This window comes from Nelumbo lutea, chromosome 3 (genome assembly GCF_056320005.1).
Source record: "Nelumbo lutea isolate HS-2025 chromosome 3, American lotus-T2T, whole genome shotgun sequence".
In the NCBI taxonomy this organism is placed as follows: domain Eukaryota; kingdom Viridiplantae; phylum Streptophyta; class Magnoliopsida; order Proteales; family Nelumbonaceae; genus Nelumbo; species Nelumbo lutea.
Genome location: NC_142686.1, coordinates 44,050,616 through 44,069,721, shown reverse-complemented (window position 1 = coordinate 44,069,721; position 19,106 = coordinate 44,050,616). Strand labels below are relative to the sequence as shown.

General features: G+C 43.7%; 1 protein-coding gene across 1 annotated transcript; it reads right to left on the bottom strand.

Moving 5' to 3' along the window:
- Positions 1-3,757: 3,757 nt before the first annotated feature.
- On the bottom strand, positions 3,758-6,443 carry LOC148864590 (cytochrome P450 89A2-like). The gene has a single exon (XM_088975172.1). It carries the CDS (start codon positions 5,546-5,548, stop codon positions 4,043-4,045), a length of 1,506 nt encoding a protein of 501 aa, XP_088831298.1. The 5' UTR covers positions 5,549-6,443; the 3' UTR covers positions 3,758-4,042.
- Positions 6,444-19,106: the final 12,663 nt, after the last annotated feature.

Genomic DNA, 19,106 nt, shown 5'->3' with positions numbered 1-19,106 from the left:
TTAAAACATTTTGAAATGTGACACTTGGCATTTGTATGGCATCGATGTCGTTGCTCTAGAAAATAGTGACACATCAGCACCATGTTGGAAAAAATGGTGCTCCATGAAACCCTTGCTTGTTTGGAATCGTTTTTCCATAAAAATCAGTGCTCCAAGCCACACCTTGGAAATTGGGAAGGTGTGGCTTGGAGAAATGCCGAATTCGGCATTTCATGGAGCTACAGCTCATTATAGCCAACAGGGACATGAGATGGCAATGATTGGGACATGCTGTGGCACTGGATAATAGGTACCCATGCTGAAAACGTTTCTTGAAGCATTGGTACCAAATAGAAAACGTTGTTGTTGCTCCAGGAAACATCCTACCTGGAAGCAATGTTTTCAATGACGTCATTTTCTCAAAAAACGGTGCTTCTAAGCCACACATCAACAAAGACAAAGGTGTTGTATTTGCAACATCAATGCCAAGCATATACTTGAGTGTCCTATACTTTGGGGTAGTGATGGATAGGTGTCTAAACTTTCAAATCCTACACTCAAACACCTTGAATTCCTAGAAATAGACACCCTGGTTTATTTTCAAATCCTTAATTTTCTATCAAATTTCATTGTCAAGTCTAAACTACAACAAACATGAATCAATCAAGAAAGAAGAGAAGGGGTTTTGTTCTTAGGTTTAGTTTTTCTTATTCTTGAAATTGTATTGCCCTTCTCCTCTACGAATCGTAGTTATGTGGTATTCATTCTTGTGTTGTTATTTTTGAAATCCTTACTTTTCTTCTCGGATTTCATTCTCAGGTTTGATTGTTTTAAGATTATTCTCAAGAGAAACATGTATTTAACCAGCGTTATTTCGGTCATTTTCAATTTTTTGTTTTTCAATAATTCTTATATATATATATATATATATATATATATGCACATTTTAGTATTTTTACCACATAGAATAATCAATGATGTTAGATTAGTTAAGCGAGGGTGTCTATTTCTTGAAGTTCAAGAGGCAAAGTATTGCATTTGAAAGTTCAAGTACCTATTTGTAATTTATGCTAATAGTAAAGTTTTTTTTTTTTTGTAAAAATTGTTATTTTTATGTATAAACAGATAAATTTTATAGATAGTATATAAGATAATTTTGGTTAAAAATAGTTGTTTTATCACCATATAAACAATTTATTAAAGCACCCCTATATATAGTTTCATGAATTTACTAAAACCTACCCTATAGCTTGTATTTTATTAAAACATCCCCTGTAATTTGCAATCAATTTTCTTAATCGACCTTTCATTAGATGAAAGTGGAAAATGACAGTTTTAACCTTAACACCCATTCAAATAAATTTAATCAAAGAAAACTAAAAACAAAAATTCCATTTTTGCCCCTAGTAAAACATGAACAACCACTTTATTTTTCTTTATTTGGTTAATTTAGTTTTCTATACAAAAAAGTGTTAGGGGTACTTTTTGGAATAAAAAACCATGGACCGATTCCCTTGAACATTTTCCACTTAGTTTAGGGCTACTTTGGGATTAAAGAACCATGGGTCCACACCCTTGAACATTTTTCAGTTAGTTTAGGTGATCATTTTACTATTTTCATATGGCAAAACAAATAGTTCTTAATGAAATGTCGATTAAGTAAATAGGTTGCAAACTATAAAGGGTGTTTTAGTAAAATATGAACTATAGGGTAGGTTTAAATAAAATTGCGAAACTATAGGGGTGTTTAGCAAAATGACCATATTATAAAATATCAAATTCTAAGTTGTTGTTATCATAGATATCAAGTATAATTGGGTGTAATCAAGTCAACCTGATTATTGCAACCAATAATTGGTTTGGTTTTGGGTCAACCTTATAGAACCAATTAATAATTGGTTCAGACTCATACACACTATCCCAAACCAATCCCTCTCTAAAAAGTAAGGGTCGAAATTGGGTACATGATTAAAAAGAAAAAGAAAACCATATCAGGCCTAGGGATGTCAATGTTATTTGAAATCCAATTTTGAATTCAAGATTTGACATAATCAAATTGAATTTGGATATGCTTTATTCTATTTGATAAATATCTGATTTGATAGATTATTAATTCTTATATACAATATATAAAATATTTGAATAATGTATACAATTTATATATAATATTTAAATTATATAATTAAATAATTTATATATTTATTAATTACCTAAAATATTTAATTGATTAAATTCGAATCTAATTAAAGTATTAAAATATTTAATTGGATTTGAATTCATATATTGCCTAATTCTATTCGAATTTGATCTATTTACACCCTTAATTAGACCTAGACTCTTCAAAATTTAACAAACATTCAACCCAGGCCTATCCAATTACACCCCCAAAATAAAAATAAAAAGAAGCTCAAAAAGATGCCAAAAATGGCTCATGAAGACAGCCTATGGAATCAAGTTGTGGCATAAACACATGAGTTTGTTTAATTTATGCAAATCCATATAAATATTCAATTCATCAATTTAGCTGTTAAGCTCTATATAGTTTGGAGAGATAGGGAAAGGAAGGGAAACATATACACGCATCACAAGAAAATGGTGTCATACACCTATAGGGGTGTTCTACATTGTGAATTGTTTTCTTGTTGCTGGTTCCATAAACAAATCAAAACCAACTATTTGAAAACATACTATTTCTCAAAACAAAAACACAAGAAACATCTACTTAAATATGGTTTTGAAAACATGTTTTCATTGCATTATTCAACATCATGTTCTATAAATTATTTAATTTCTTTATATAAAATTTAATTTTGTTTTAAAAAGCAATATTTTATTGGTTCCAAAAACATGTATTATTTTTCGAAACAAAACCAATTTATTTTCCCTTTGAAAACAAAAATTGGGTTCAATAACATTTTTTTATTTTTTGTTGACGTGGCATTTCGAAAAACAAATGAAAAATATTGTTGAACACCCCTTAGTTATTTCCCTTGTAAAGAACACCAAGTTGTGTATAGTTTTTGTCAACCATTTGCATTATACAATGTGAAAAGTATGAAACTCTTAATATGCTTACTTGTGGGGACCAATGTATCGTACGAGATTTGTTAAGCTAAAGATATACAATAGAAATATGTAAGAGTATACAATTGTTTTATATAATAATTAATAATCATTTATATTTTATATTCTACTTTTAATAATTTTTACAATACAAAAATAACAATAATTAATTTTAGATAGGGTTGTTTATCAAATTTAGGGATGATAATTTTTTCCATTTCCCCGATTCTTATGGGAATTTGCCCAAAATGGGATAAGGATGGGGATGATTTCCACATGTAGAACAGAGATGGGGAAATTTTCATCCCTGTTGGCAGGGACAAGTAGAGCACTCCCTACCTCATGGGATCCCCGCTAATATATGTATATATACGCATAAGTTTATATATGTATATATGTACACATATGTCTATATGTTAATATTTTAAAAAATATGGTTGAATATGTTTGAATCTTTTATTGTAAATTTTAACTATTTTAATTTATTTTTATTTTTAAATAAAATAAAAAATAAAAACATAATGATTAATATTATAAAAAATCACAAGGAATGGGGATCCCTATGGAAATGGGGATGGAGATAGGGATAAGTTGTCTGATTTATTAGGGATGGGAACAAAGATTTGGATGTGGATTTTTACAGGAACGGGATGGGAAAAAAACTCCTCATCCCGCTCCACCCAATTGCCATTCCTAATCAAACTAATGAAACCAATGAACTCAATTTCTAATATTTCCAATGTTCAATAACTTTTAAACCCTATTTGTAATATGTAATCCATTTGCATTTATCATACAACGTGAAAAGTATGAAACTCTTAATATGCTTATAACTAAAGTAACGGCTCTAGAAAGACTAGAATAACTAATACAACGCCGTAATTGCCTAACTACCCTACTTATTACCAAGACCTTTACTTTCAAGTTTCAACTTTCAATCATAAACTTTAAAATATGGAAATGGGCCTCCCCCAGGCTCCAACCGTAAGTACACAATATCTTATCTTCTCGGAGAAATCTGGGCCTCTAATGGCTTCTTCATCACCACCGTGAATTCCAGTTTCTCCGACAAGTCAACATCATCTACAGCCTTCCATTCAAATTCTCTCACCAAGTTGGCCAGGAAGTACTCCAGATGAAGCAGAGCCAAACCCAAACCAGGGCAGATTCTTCGCCCTGCACCAAACGGCATCATCTTTATCTCTCTAGACCCCGTTATATCAAACACTTCCTGATCTCCATCGCCATTGCCCAAGAACCTCTCTGGCCTGAACTCCATCGGTTCCTCCCACACTTCTGGGTCCCGCCCCATCTCTGCCACCATGAAATTCACTGTAGCCTTCTTTGGTACCACATACCCATCTATCTTGGTATCCTCCGTCACTGCGTGTGGCAGCACGAAATGTCCCGGCGGGTGTCTTCTCAGACCCTCCAACACCACCGCCTTCAGATACGGCATCTTCTGTAGATCCTCCTCTTTGATCTCTTCGCCACACCCCACCACCCGTTCGATCTCGGACAACAGCTTTGCTTGGATGTTTGGATATTTCACCAGGTTCGCCATGATCCACTGCAACGCCGTGGCTGTCGTGTCAGTGCCACCGTTCAGAAACTCCGAGCACAAGCTCACCGTCTCCCCCTCCGTGAGCTTCCTTCCTCCATCGGGGAGTCGAAGGTCGAGTAGCGTGTCTGCATAACAGACGACCGTCTCCTCCTTCCCTCTCTCTTGCCGGGCTCTTACGAGAGGAGCAATAACACTTTCCCGACTACGATGCAACTCATATACCTCGTTCCACCGCTTTCGAAACAATATCTTTCCCAGTCTTGGCATCAAAGAGAGTATATTATATCGACGGAAGCCAAGCAGGATCTTTCGCTCAACGTTCTCAATGTCTCTGACAACCTTCTCGTCGAGTTTGTCTCCAAAGCACATGAAGACTAACAAACAGAACATCACGTACCGGAGGTGATCCACCACCCTAACTGGTTCACCGGATTCAGCTTCTTGTCTAAGCTTGTTGATTAATATCTGCAAGACCCATTTGCGGGCATGGCCGTAGGACTTCACCCGGGAAGGATGGAGGATCTCGGATGTGATGTTTCGGCGGAGGAGACGCCAGAGTGGGCCGTACGCGGCGGAGCTGATGTTGTGTTGATCGCTAGAGAAGATGCGGGTCATGGGCAGAGGTGGTGGGCGATCAGCGAAGGTGGCACCATGTTGGATCAGAGCTTTGTGGGCGAGTTGGTGGTTGGTGATGAAGATGAGTCGACGAGAGCCGATTTGAAGCTTGAGGATGGGGCCGTACTTGGTGCGGAGGTTTCGGAGTAGGGGTTCGAGATCAAAGAAGGATTTGCGGAACCAAAACAAGTTTCCGATTATGGGAAGAGAAAAGGGTCCTGGTGGCAGATTTTTGGGCTTGTGTTTGCTGTGTGAGAGGAGATTCAAGAGGGATTTCAGAGAGAAACAGATGCAGAGAGACGCGAAGAAGATGAACCAGACTTCCATTTCAAAGGAACTTTTCTATAGGACTGGACAAAAATGGATCTCTATCACTCTATCCGTGGTGCTTTATACTAGAAAAAACGTCATTCGAACAAACGTCATTCCATGGATCAGACGTTTTGACGTGGCGCTGTTCCATGTGAGGATCGATGAAGGAACCAATGGTGTATAATATTACGCCCAATTGTACGAGATTAGACCTCCACTTTGGACCTATCAGACTTAAAAAGGCACTCGGGATTTTCTACTCACTTTTTCTATTCATGTGGCAAGCGCAACTGCTTGGCACAATACCACGCTCAAGATGCGAGTTCCGAAAGGAGGAACTAGCGGTCCGGTCCGAACTCCCTACAATGAGCCTGAATTCTCCGTAAGGGGCCCGAGCTCTCCCTTAGACCCTGAGCCTTACAAACACAAAGGACAACAACCCGAACTGGCCTGCCCCATGGCAGTTCAGGCCACACCTCTATCCGAACTCAAGACCACATCGCACACCACTCCAGCACTTCGCCTCCAGGACGCCGAACTGAACAACCGCACTATACCTGACACCGAAGGAGTCCATATCCAGGGGCGGCGCACCTGACTGACTTGGGATCTAACGCTTGACAGCCGCACTTCAACGGCCACCTGCCACCGCCATCTCCAGTTATAGAGACGGCTCCGACAAAGAGAGCAGTGGCGGTTCTACCCCAGCAGAGGCGATGACACCCCAATTGACAGAAGCACAGAGGTAATCATACCCGACCTGACAAAAGCTTAGGAGTGAGTGAACGAAGTGGTTATAAAAGGCTCTCTACCCCCCAAGAACAAGGTATGTGAACTTTGTGCCATCTAGTTTTATCTTGCCTTTGAAAAAATACTAACTTGAGCTTTGGAGCATTCTCACCGGGTTCTTCCCCGAAGATTACTCGCTTTCTCCCCCATTGCAGGCACCTTGTGCTCCAGCTCGAGGCAAGATCGTTGACAGCTAGGACCGTCCGGATTGCGCTCCATTAATTGGCACCGTTTGTGGGAACGCTTCTAAAAGCCTCCCTCTAAAACTCTCATAACCTCTTTTTTTTTTCCAAAAATCCCCAACACTCATGGCTTCTTCCAGCAATGACAGACGTGGCACGAAGATGAACCCCATCGGGGAATAACTTCAAGTCCCCGTGGTGTGCATCGAACAGTTCACCATCCCCCTTCCAGTGGATGGGATCGCCAGCCTGAATGCGCCACGAACAGTGGTGCCCGTAAACCTTCCCCCCATGAACGTCCCCTTTCCTCTCCCTGTCGAAACAACCTTTACTGAACCAACTGTTGTCCCCCTGGCGACTAGCCAAAACCAGTTTGACGACCTGATGCAATGCATGCGGGCAATGCAAGCCAAATGCAACAATTCTAGTAGCATCAGCTCCAGCAATACCAAATACTGTACCACATCTCTCAGTATCACTATTAGTAGCAGTTCCCCCAACTGCCTCTGAACCAATCACTGCTTCCACCTCGGCACCCTGCTCCAAAGCCGGTTAAGCTTCCCAACTTCAGAACCCCTACAAGAGCTAGGCCTCATTCCCGGGCCGAGGGGAAAGAAAATCACCCCCGCCTTGCAGCTCGCCGGCGGGTCAAGAACCTCACCCGCCAAGTCAGTATCTCGGCACTCCAAGTCTGAGCTCCCACTAACAGAGAATCGATTCAGCGTCCTAGTGGCAAACTACCAACAGTCCGGGCCCATCGAGCTCGCCAACACAGAGGCCAGCAGCGCTAGTACTAGGCCCACTCAGAAACGAAGACGCTGGCGAAGTCGCCGAATTGCCACCTGTGTCCTACTCGAGCTCAGAGGTAAAGAAGAGACAAGCTCGGACGAGGTAAAAGCTGCCCCTATTCTCTCAGATCCTTCCCCCCTTTCATCAGAACTCTTTGCAGTCCCCATGCCCAGAGACTTCAAAATCCCCCCTTTAGACAAGTATGATGGGTCCTTCGACCCCAACGACCACATCAATGCCTTCTAGTCCCAAATGCACCTGGCCAGGGCCAGTGATTCGTGTATGTGTGTGGCCTTCACCACCACCTTCAGGGGGGTGGCCCGCACTTGGTATAGGAACCTGGCCCCCGGGTCAATAAGAAGCTGGACCTAGTTCGTGCAGGTCTTCACCGCACACTTCGTTACCAGCAAGCGGTGCCCCTGAACCGAGGAAAGCATCTTCGGAGTAGTCCAAAGGGAAGGAGAGTCCATCTGGGGCTACATCAAGTGGTTCAATGATGCGTGCTTGCAGATACCGTGACTGGACCCTGCGATGCATCTTGTAGCGGCCAAGAGAGGAGTAACACACAAGGAGTTCAAATGGCACATGGTAGCTAACTAGCCCACGACCATAATCAAATTCCTCAAGCTCGCGGATAAGTTCATGAGAACAGAGGAAGAGATCAACCAAAATACCGAAAGCAGGATCGAGAAGAGGAAGAGGGAAGGCGAGCCCTCCAACCCAGTTGACAGAAGAAAAAACCCGGCCTGAGAGACGAAGTTGAGCCAGCTGTTCCGAGCTCCCTTAGAAGCTCGGACGGACTACACACCCTTAAACACGAGGTGGACCGAGACCTTGATGACAATCAAAGACGCCCCATACGTAAAATGGCCACCTTGCCTAAAAGGGAACCCAAACGAGAGAATTAAAAACTTGTACTGTAGTTTCCATAGAGATCACGGTCATAATACCGAACAGTGTAATAATCTCTGGGACGAAATAGAGGGACTCATCCGGCGCGGGTACTTGAGAAATTTTATACAGCAAATAATAATAATAATAATAATAATAATAATAATAATAATAATAATAATAATAATAATAATAATAATAATAATAATAATAAGACAGGTCGGCAAGGGAAGCATAGAAGGGATGCCCCCGAATCCAGCAGCAGGCCAGTCGAACCGTCGCAAAAACAGCTTCCAAAAGAGAGGCCAGTTCGGGAAACCATCCACATGATAATGGGAGGTTCAGTGGTAGCAGGTTGTACTTTGGCAGTGGCCCGAATGTCAGTTCCGAAGCGGCCCGAGAAGAACGGAACCCTCCAAAGAGGCCGAAGACGGAAGAACTGATTTTCTTCACAGAAGACGATGCACGAGGGGTCCACTACCCCCACGATGACGCGCTTGTCATAAAACTAAGGATCAGCGACTTCGAAGTCAGGCACATACTTGTGGATTCAGGTAGCTCGAAAGACATCCTCTTCAATTCGGCGTTTGACCAGTTTCAGTTGTAGAGAAGTGAGTTGAAGCTCGCGAACACTCCTCTGGTGGGCTTCAGCGGAGAGGAAGTCAGGCCCCTCAGGAAAATAACAATACCTGTGGAAGTTGGCACATGACCTTGTGCGGTCAGACTCAACCACGATTTCCTGGTGATCGCGACCCCCTCCCCATACAATGCCATAATAGGGTGGCCAATTACGCATGTCCTACGGGCAGTGGTCTCCACTTACTATTTGGTAATGAAGTTCCCTACGGACTTCGGTGTGGGGGTAGCGCGGGGCTACCAGCTTGAGTCCCGCAAGTGTTATGTTACCGCCCTGAAGGGAAAAACCAAGGCGGCCACGACCTCGAACTGGAGCGGCCTATGGAGCAGGGCGAGGAACGAGCTTCGCCCACATAGGAAATGGTCACAATCCCAACTTCGGCTATGGACCCAGCTCGAGCGCTACAGATCGGTGCTTCCATCAAGGAACCTCTACGAATTGAACCGGTGAGTTTCTTACTTCAAAATTTAGATATTTTTGCATGGTCCGCGGCCGATATGCACGGTATTGACCCCAGCCTTATAACTCACAAACTTAATACTGACCCTATAGTCAGACCCATTAGACAGAAGAAACGCAACTTAGCCCCAGAGTGTTGGAGGGTGGTCAACGATGAGGTTGAAAAGCTCATCGCAGCAGACTTCATAAGGAAAGTTCATTACCTGAGCTGGGTAGCCAACCCAGTGCTAGTGAAAAAGGCAAACGGCAAGTGATGCATGTGCGTCGACTACATCGATCTGAATCGAGGTTGCTCAAAAGACTGCTTCCCTCTCCCCATAATTGACTGCCTAGTGGACGCGACCTCGGACATGAGTTGATAAGCTTCTTGGACGCCTACTCGGGCTACAACCAAATTAGGATGGACTAGTTCGATGAGGAAAAAACCTTCATAACTGAGTTCGGCCTGTACTGCTACAAGGTCATGCCCTTCGGACTGAAGAATGATGGGGCAACCTTCCAAAGACATGTGAATAAGCTGTTTCGGCCCTTAATTGGCACGCAAATAGAATGTTATGTAGACGACATGGTCGTCAAGACACAATTTTCACAGGAATTAATACAAGACTTAGATTCTGTCTTCCAAATTCTGCGTCAATTTAGCATGAAACTGAACCCAAACAAGTGTGTCTTCGGTGTCACCTCGGGTAAGTTCCTAGGGTACATTGTCAACCGACGCGGTATTGAGGCCAACCCAAACAAGATAAAGGCCATCCTAGATATGAGACCACCCCAAAAAGTAAAAGAAGTTTAGAGGCTAAACGGCCGCATAGCCGCTCTAAACCGCTTCATGTCCAAATTGGCAGACCGCTATCTGCCTTTCTTTAAAGCAATCAAAGGCAAGGGGTTCGAATGGACCCGAGACTGCCAGCTCGCGTTCAACGAGCTAAAAAACTACCTCGCTAGTGTGTCGATCTTAACCAGGCGCGAGGAGGGTGAGGTCTTAGAACTGTACCTCTCGGCAAGCGACGAGGTGGTCAGTTTGGTACTAATAAAAGAAGTAGATTGGGTCCAACGACCCATCTATTATGTTAGTAAAATTCTGCAGGGAGCAGAGACGAGATACCCATAGATAGAAAAGCTAGCATACGCACTGGTAATTACAGCTCGAAAACTCCACCCATATTTCCAGGCTCACACTGTCATCATCTTGACTGACAAACCTCTGAGGCAAGCCTTAGCAGATTTTATCGCCGAGAGCACGTTTAGCCTCGAAGTCCCTAGGCCGGTTGAGCCCGAGATCCCCAGTTCGGTTGAGCCCAGAGCTCCCAAGCCAATAGAGTCTGAACCCCGTGAAGTAGCAGCTAGTGTGACATCTCTCCTGGTTAGGCCAAACGTGAACTGGGATGAAGAGCCCTGGATCCTTCAGGTAGATGGCTCCTCGAACCAGCAGGGCAGTGGGGCTGGAATAGTGTTGCACGGCCCGGGTGGCACGAAATTGGAATACACTCTATGCTTTGAGTTTGTGACATCCAACAATGAGGCGGAATATGAGGCATTGATAGCCAGACTGAACCTAGCACAAAAGGTAAGAGCAAAACACATAGTTATCTGCAGCGATTCCCAACTTGTGGTCAACTAGGTTACAGGCGAATACGAAGCACGCGAGCTGACTATGATCGCCTACTTGGCAAAAGTAAAGGAGGCTTTGCTCAACTTCCAGTCACACTTCATCAGGCAAATTCCGAGGTCAGAAAACATTGAAGCTGACGCCCTTTCCCGGTTAGCCAGCACGAGTCACAACACCATGAGAACCGTGTACATAGAGGAATTACCTCGGCCTAGCATTCTCGGTGGGGCAGAGGAGGTCGCTCCCATCCTTGAAGCAGAGCTGAGATGGATCGACCCACTCGCGAGCTTCTTGCTAGATGGAACCCTCCCTATGGACCGCAATGCAACCAGGAGGGTGCAACGCCAGCCAACCAAATACGTCATGATAGACGAACGACTATACCAACAATCCTACACGCTCCCCTACTTGCGTTGCTTGCGACCTGCCGAAGCCGAGCTCGTACTCCGCGACACTCATGAAGGTCTGTGCGGTGGACACTTGGGAGGCAGGATCCTCGCCCAAAAGGCACTTCGATAAGGGTACTATTGGCCAACGATGAGGGCAGAGGCCGTCGAGCTCGTAAAAAAATGCGACAAGTGTCAGAAGCATGCCAATATCCACCATCAGCCTGCCGCCGACCTCAAGTACCTCACCAGTCCATGGCCCTTTGCGCAATGGAGCATTGACCTCCTGGGGCCATTACCGCCAGCAACAGGTGGGAGGAAGTTCCTAGTGGTGGCGTTAGATTACTTCACAAAGTGGATAGAAGCTGAACTTCTGGCAACAGTTACAGCCCGAAACGTACATAACTTCTTTTGGAAGAACATAATATGTCGCTTCGGGTTACCTCGGGTACTGATCTCCGACAATGGCAAGCAGTTCGAGGATATCAAGTTTCAGGAATGGTGCCAAGATATGGGAATTCGACAGAACTTCACATCGGTCGCACACCCGTAGGCAAACGGTCAGACATAAGTAATGAACAGAGCTATCCTCTGTGGACTGAAAGCGCGACTAGACCGAGCTAAAGGATTGTGGGCGGACGAGCTACCAAGTGTTCTATGGGCTCACCGAACCACGGAAAAAACCACCACAGGAGAAACCCCCTTTAACCTCACCTACGACATTGAAGCGGTAATCCCGATGGAGATCGAAATACCTACACTACGAATTGAAGCATGTGACAATCAGACAAACGGAGATGAGTTATGTACCAACCTCGACCTACTGGACGAGGTAAGAGACCTCACGTAAAGAGAGCGTTCGGGGGGGCCCGGTACTACAATGCCAGAGTAAAGAAACGGAACTTCTGTGTCGGCGACCTGGTTCTCCATAAGATCATGGCACCCGAGCCCAGTGTGGGCAAACTTGGACCAAATTGGGAAGGGCCCTACCGAGTAAAGAGAGTGCTCGGGGGGGCATACGAGCTCGAAACTTTAGAGGGCAAACAAGTACCCCGAGTGTGGAACATCATTAACTTGAGACGATACTATGTATAAATCACTAAGCGAAGTGGACTAAGTCACTACCAGAGCCTTAAGACTAGAATGCCGAGTTAACAATGACCTCGGCATAGGCAAGCGAAGGCAAAACAGGACGCACGAGTGCAGTAACCCGGGCAAAACAGATCGGATGTATGGTCAGTTCGGGAGAGAGAGTTTCCAACACTTAACCAAAAGAAAGTCATTCCATTGCAAAATAAGGGAGTGTACATTTCCCAAAAAAAAAGATATATATATATATATATATAAAATATCGAGCTCACACGCCCGGAGGTACTTCTTCTCCATCAGAAGACACTTCAACGATACCCGAAGGTCCTGCCTCATCCTCAGAGTCTGGTCCACAGTCTGCAGCATTGGCCATCTCCTGAGTAATGCGCAAAGTGGTTATAGCGCTAATATCGAGCTTGGGGTACGTATTCCGGATCATCCACCGGCTTAGTTTAAAGCCCCTTCTGTACGATCCCACCATCAGGTCATCAAAGCGCGACGAGTTGATATATTCATCGACGACCTTCTTCTTGGCATCCTCGATGCCTCGAGAAAAGATCTATGTCCTCTCCCTAATATCCTCTTGAAGGTATTCAACCTGATGTTGCAAATCCAGCCTCAGTTCCGCCATATGCTTCACCACAACTCCCATGGCCTCGGTATCTCTCTGAGACCTCGCCAGCCTGGCCTGTGCAGTGCGAGAAGCCGCCTCAGTAGCTCGAGAAGCTGCCTCGGCAGCACTGGGAAGCCTCTTCGGCAGCCCGCGCCTGCCTCAAGCTCCTTTCCACTTGGGCCGCCAAGGCATGGATAGAAGAATTCACCTACCAAAAGGAAAAAACAAATGATCAAAAGAACGATAGCAAGAAAGATAAAAGCAAAGAGCCTGACTAGAAATCGCTGACTTACCACCATGGCATGAGTGGCAGCACGATAAGCTACCCGGTTCAAAGGAAGCTCGGTCCATGCCGAGACCTCCTCATGATAAATGGCCTCCCTACTCTTCTGAAGAGCATGGTTTGGTGACAACACGCTCCTGAACTCGCCTTGGGATCCCGATCCTAAAGGCCTAGCTTGCGTATATGCAGACTCAGAGTAAGCGGGAGCCCCCGTGTAAGTAGCCTCGGCATAAGGGCCCCCTGCCGCTTCATGTACTAGAGGGGCCATCTCGGGCTCCCTGGGCGGATCCACTGACGGGTAGTCTAGTACCTCGGGCTTCGCATCTCGGGGCAGCTCGGCACGAGTTTGCTTGGCGACTCACTTCCTCCTCTTCATGACGTGAAACAGGTTCCCACCACGAGTCTTCTCTGAGTCCATTACACCTGCAGAAAGAGCTCGGCATCAAGAAAATGAAAGAATAGAGCAAAGCAAAAGGCAAGCCTCTGAGTAAGGAACCTACCCGAACTCAGACCGGCCTCGATGAGCTAGGCCTCCATCAGATAATGGTGGCATTTTAGCCCAAGTCGTGCCCATTGCCGGAGGCCTTTCGTCGTCTCCCTTTCAAGCGTAACACCGACGTCAGGGGCAGCCATCCCCCACCCGGTTTGAAACGGCCACCCCAATGCACTTCGCACCCCGAAGTAGTCCCGTTTCCACGTCGGGACCTTGTTGGGAAGGTCATGTAAAAGCTTAAAACCCGGGCAAGGAGATAGGTAATATGCCCGCCTACACCCGGGAAGGGGACCCGCTTGCTTCTTAAGCATTAGAATGGAAGAGAAGATCTCCAGGTCTAAAGGCAAGACTTGTTCGCAAAATAGGGAGATTGTCCCCACCAAGTTACGAATAGAGTTCGGGTGAAGCTAGCTAACAGTAATGCCGAAGTGGTTCATAACCTCGACAATGAGGGGGTGGAAAGGCAGGCGTAACCCAGCAACAAGCCGCTCCCGGAATATCACGATCTCATTAGGACTGTGTTCCCAAGAGAAACTGCCCGAGGGTATGAAGTAGGTGTACTCCCCAAGCAAGTTGAATTGGGTAATAAGGGAGTGAAGCCCCTCAAGCGTCATGGTCGAGGGCCCAAACTTGTCTAACGTCCGACCTCGACGAGCGGAGGACGCCAAACCACCCGAGGTGACCCGGCCTATGGGTTTGAACTCTTCCTCAAGCTTTACCTCGGGTTCACTAGGACTGTCGGGGGATGCAACTTGGTTCGTAGAACCTGCATCTGACCCCCTTGAAGAACTATCTGAGCTATCCGAGCTAGACATCGGGAGGAGAAGAAGGATTCCAAGAAAGTACTCACCCGGAAAAAGCAAACGGACTACGGGAACTTGAATGCGAGCTGAAACTTGGACGCGAGCTCAAGAAATAAAACGCAGGAGAATGACAAAGCGACTGGGGTCCCCTACTATTTATACCCACAGTAACCGAAAATCAACGGTTTTGATCAAAGGAAATCCAACGGCCCGCAGTCATGCTGACCGCACATCTCCTAAGACCGAGACGTGACTGGCCGCATGTCGTTTGAAACTGAAAGAGCGCTAGCGCACGTCTCCTCGCATTAAAGGCGGTAGCGGCGCATTTTTTCAAATTTGAAAAGACGCCCACTGTCACGTCTCCCAACGGCGCGCTTTTTGAATTTTGAAATAAGCGCGCATTGTCACGTCTGTCAAAACCAGTTCGAAGTACGGGACAAATCCACCCGCCACCTCGCGAACTCCCTGTGCCAGGGCAAGTCCCTTTGCGCGAGGAGTGGGGGGCAATTGATGAAGGAAGATTTGGCCCGACCTCATAACCACTCAACACGTGGCAAGGGCAACAGCTCGGCACAATAGCACGCCCAAGGTGCGAGCTCTGAAAGGAGGAACTAGCGGTCTGAACTCCCTACAAGGAGCCCGAACTCCTCGTAAGGGGCCCGAGCTCTCCCTTAGACCCTGAGCCTTATGAACACAAAGGCAACAACCCGAACTGGCCTGCCCCATGGCAGTTCGGGCCACACCTCTATCCGAACTCAAGACCACCTCGCACACCACTCTAGCACTTCGCCTCCAGGACGCCGAACTGAACAACCGCACCGTACCTGACACTGAAGGAGTCCGTATCCAGGGGCGGCACACCTGACTGACTTGCGATCAAATGCTTGACAGCCGCACTTCACCGTCCACCTGCCACCGCCATCTCCAGTTACAGAGACGGCTCCAATAAAGAGAGCAGTGGCAGTTCTGCCCCAGCAGAGGCGATGATACCTGAACTGGCAGAAACATAGAGGTAATCATACCTGACCTGACAGAAGCTTAGGAGTGAGTGCACGAAGTAGTTATAAAAGGCTCTCTTCCCCCCAAGAACAAGGTATGTGAACTTTGCACCATTTGGTTTTATCTTGCCTTTGAAGAAATACTAACTTGAGCTTTGGAGCATTCTCACCGGGTTCTTCCTCGGAGATTACTCACTTTCTCCCCATTGCAGGCACCTTGTACTCTAGCTCGAGGCAAGATCGTTGACAGATAGGACTGGCTGGATTGCGCTCCATCTGATAGACTAGGTCCAATCTAATCTAATAAATATTTTGGACCAAATTAATCCAATCCAATGTCTTATTGGTCTGTTCAATTCGTTCAAATTAATTTTATATTGGACGTGGTCCAATCCAAAACCGGTCCATTGACACCCTTACCTATTGTGGCTGCCTAAATAATGAATAGCGAAGTACGGCAGCATTTGTAATCACCCTCTTCAAATTTGGTGGTAGTGGAATTTGAATTTTCCTCCCAAAATTTGATGATAGGGGAATTTGAATCCGTCTCTATTAAAACAAACCAACTAACATATCAACTGAGCCATCCTCAGCTTGCGTATCACATCAATCCTTCGCACCTTGTTTTGAAGCCCTTTTGATCAGGTGGGTGAATACTAAGGTAACATGTAGCTAATGGACATCACCTCCGTCCTCGTATATCATGCACGCATACCTCCGGTTAGTTGAATAGATTATCGTTATTAAAACTTCTATCAAGAAATGATTTGTGTGGTTAAGATCATTTCAAGGTCTTAATTAGTTGATGGAACCACACATGCTTTGATAATGAATCGCCCCTGCTGTATGGTTATCTTGTTTGTGAGGATTATGTTTTTCTTTGGTCTATTAGGCTCTGTTTGGTTGTATTTATAATGAAGGAAAATGAAGCAATTTTTTAAATACATATAAAATTGGATACATCATCACATGACAAAATAACCCTTATATATATAACTTCACATAAAATGTCTAAAATTGTTATTATTTTATATGGGATAAGTAAGACATTTTGAGAAACGAGAGGAAGAGAGTTAGTAGGTTTATTGTCAATTTACAAAGCCTAAAGGCCTCTCAATTATAATTGGATCTTATCAGATTGCACCTATTTACTATATGGATTAGTGATAAGATTTGGAACAGGTGTGTGTATTTATTAACTGAACCGGCCCAGACCTGATAATAAAAGTGGTGAAAATTTAACATCAAGCTTTGGATGCAAAATTTGCATTGTCTATGAGTGCCAATGAAACAAAATGCAAATTTTGCATCAGGGAGGGAGGAAAGTCATACAAGCGTGTGTAAAACTGAACCCAGTGCATAATTTGCACCCAGTTTGAATATCACAAACAAAATGCTTGTACACAATATCCATTCAATGGGTTTTGGAGATCAAACTATTAGAGGTTTTGATAGCAATTCAATTTTCTAAAAACTAGGAGAAATTTACAATTATGGGAGTCTGGGGCCTAAGGCAAAAAATGTTTGTACACTGTCTATACCAGCGTATTTTGGGTATTGGGGATTGAACTATGGGGTTTTATGCAGGGGTGCTCACGGTTTGGTTGGGGTATTTTTTCAAACCGAACCGACTTGATTGGTTTTTTAAATATCCAAATTGAAATCGAACTGATGCAATCGGTTAACTGGTTCATGGTTCAATTTTTCAGTTTTTTTATGTACTTAAAATAAAAAAATAAAATAAAACTGTCAGTGGTTGCTGTCAATGCCAAACTGGTTGGTGCCGGTGGTTGCTGTCGGTTGTTGCCTACGGTGAGAGCTTGAGAGGTGGTGCCTGGTAGAGCCGCAGAGAGGAGATGTGAGAAAGAGAGAGAAGAGAGATATAGAGATCAAAGATGGCGTTGGTGCTTGCTTGCTGATGAGACAGCGATCGGCATTGCCGCTTGGTGCTGGTGGTTGGTGCGGGCCACACGGCCGTCTGGGGAATACGAAAGTCGAAGAAGATTAGAAGAGTAAGATTGTAAGAGAGACTTGAGAACTTTGAAGAGAATTGAGAGAGGCGAGAGAGAAAAGATTGAGAGAGTCAGAGAAGGTTTAGGTTTCTAATTCAAAGAGACAAAAGAGAAGAAAGGCTTGAAAATTTTCAATTTCTGAGAGACTGGCAGTCTCTAGTTTGGAAATTTGGCACTCTAGCAAAGGCAGACTGCCGAATAAACTTTCAATTGAAACTTTATTTGATTTTCAAAAAAAAATAATATATATAATATTACATAAATATATATATATATATATATATATATATATATATATATATATATATATATATATATATTACTGTATATATATCGGTTGGTTCGATTAACTGATTTTCTAATTTGATTTTTCGGTTTTTTTGCTCACCCCTAACCCTAGTTTTATGAGACAAAATCTATTTTTCCTCGCATGGTGATTTTGACTATGTGCTTACAACGTTAAGAAGAAATTCTCTTGAATATTTCTTATTCTTGATTTCACTTTGAATGAAGATGGTTATATATATATATATATATATATATATGGGACACTTTATAAACTTTAACCTAGTATAGAACATGCCAAGAATAAGGGAATAATCATTTTATATATCTATAATATCCGCAGGGGTGTCGATTCGACTGGATTTGGTCCAATCCGATCCATTCAATGCGAGTCCATTATAAATGGACCACGTCCAATCCAATCCAATGAATAATTTGGATCATTTTGGACCGGTCCAATTCAATGTTTGGACTATCCAATTTGTTCAAATTCATTATAATTTAGATTGGTTGTAACCCAAACCCGGTCCATTAACACCTATATTCTTATCTTATGTCAATGGACCGGATATTGGCTTAATCCAATCAAATCCAATATAAATTTATTACAAACAGACTAGGTCCAATCCAATCCAATAAATAGTTTGAACTGGATTGGTCCAATCTACTATGTCTTTTTGGTCCATCCAATCCGTCCAAATTGATTATGGCCTGGACGAGCAAAACCGGTCCATTGACATCTTTACATATCCATCAAAATTTAATATTGTCGAAAGAGTCCTCTCTTTCATTTATTGCTTTGTAAATTTACTCCATTTCTTAAAGCGCAGTGGCTAGTTCTATTTCCATTGTATTCTTTTTTTTCTTTTCTTGGATGAAAATTCAACCCCTATACTTATTTCTTCTTCTACTATGGAGGATGAATTGGTATGGAGACATATTACCAATGGAACCTATGTTTGGTTTCAAGGAAAATGTAGGGAAAGGAAGGGAAATATAGGGAAACCTTTACAAACCTTGTATTGGTTTCCCTGTCTTTTCCTTCCTTTCCTTACCTTTTCCTTCAAACAGAACATAGTTTTAACTCGCCACCTTTAGAAATAAAAAGATTCGGAAAATTCTTTTGCCCTCCTAAGTCCCAAACTAAAAGTTTTTCTCTATCCTTTTGACAAATAAATTAGTTGCCTTCAAAAAAGTATCTTAGTGATAGAGTCTACAATATTGATTGCTAATGTGCTGTGTGGTGAAAATGAAT

Coding starts and splice junctions, on each gene's coding strand:
- LOC148864590 (XM_088975172.1), bottom strand. CDS start 5,548: ATGGAAGTCTGGTTCATCTTCTTCGCGTCTCTCTGCATCTGTTTCTCT.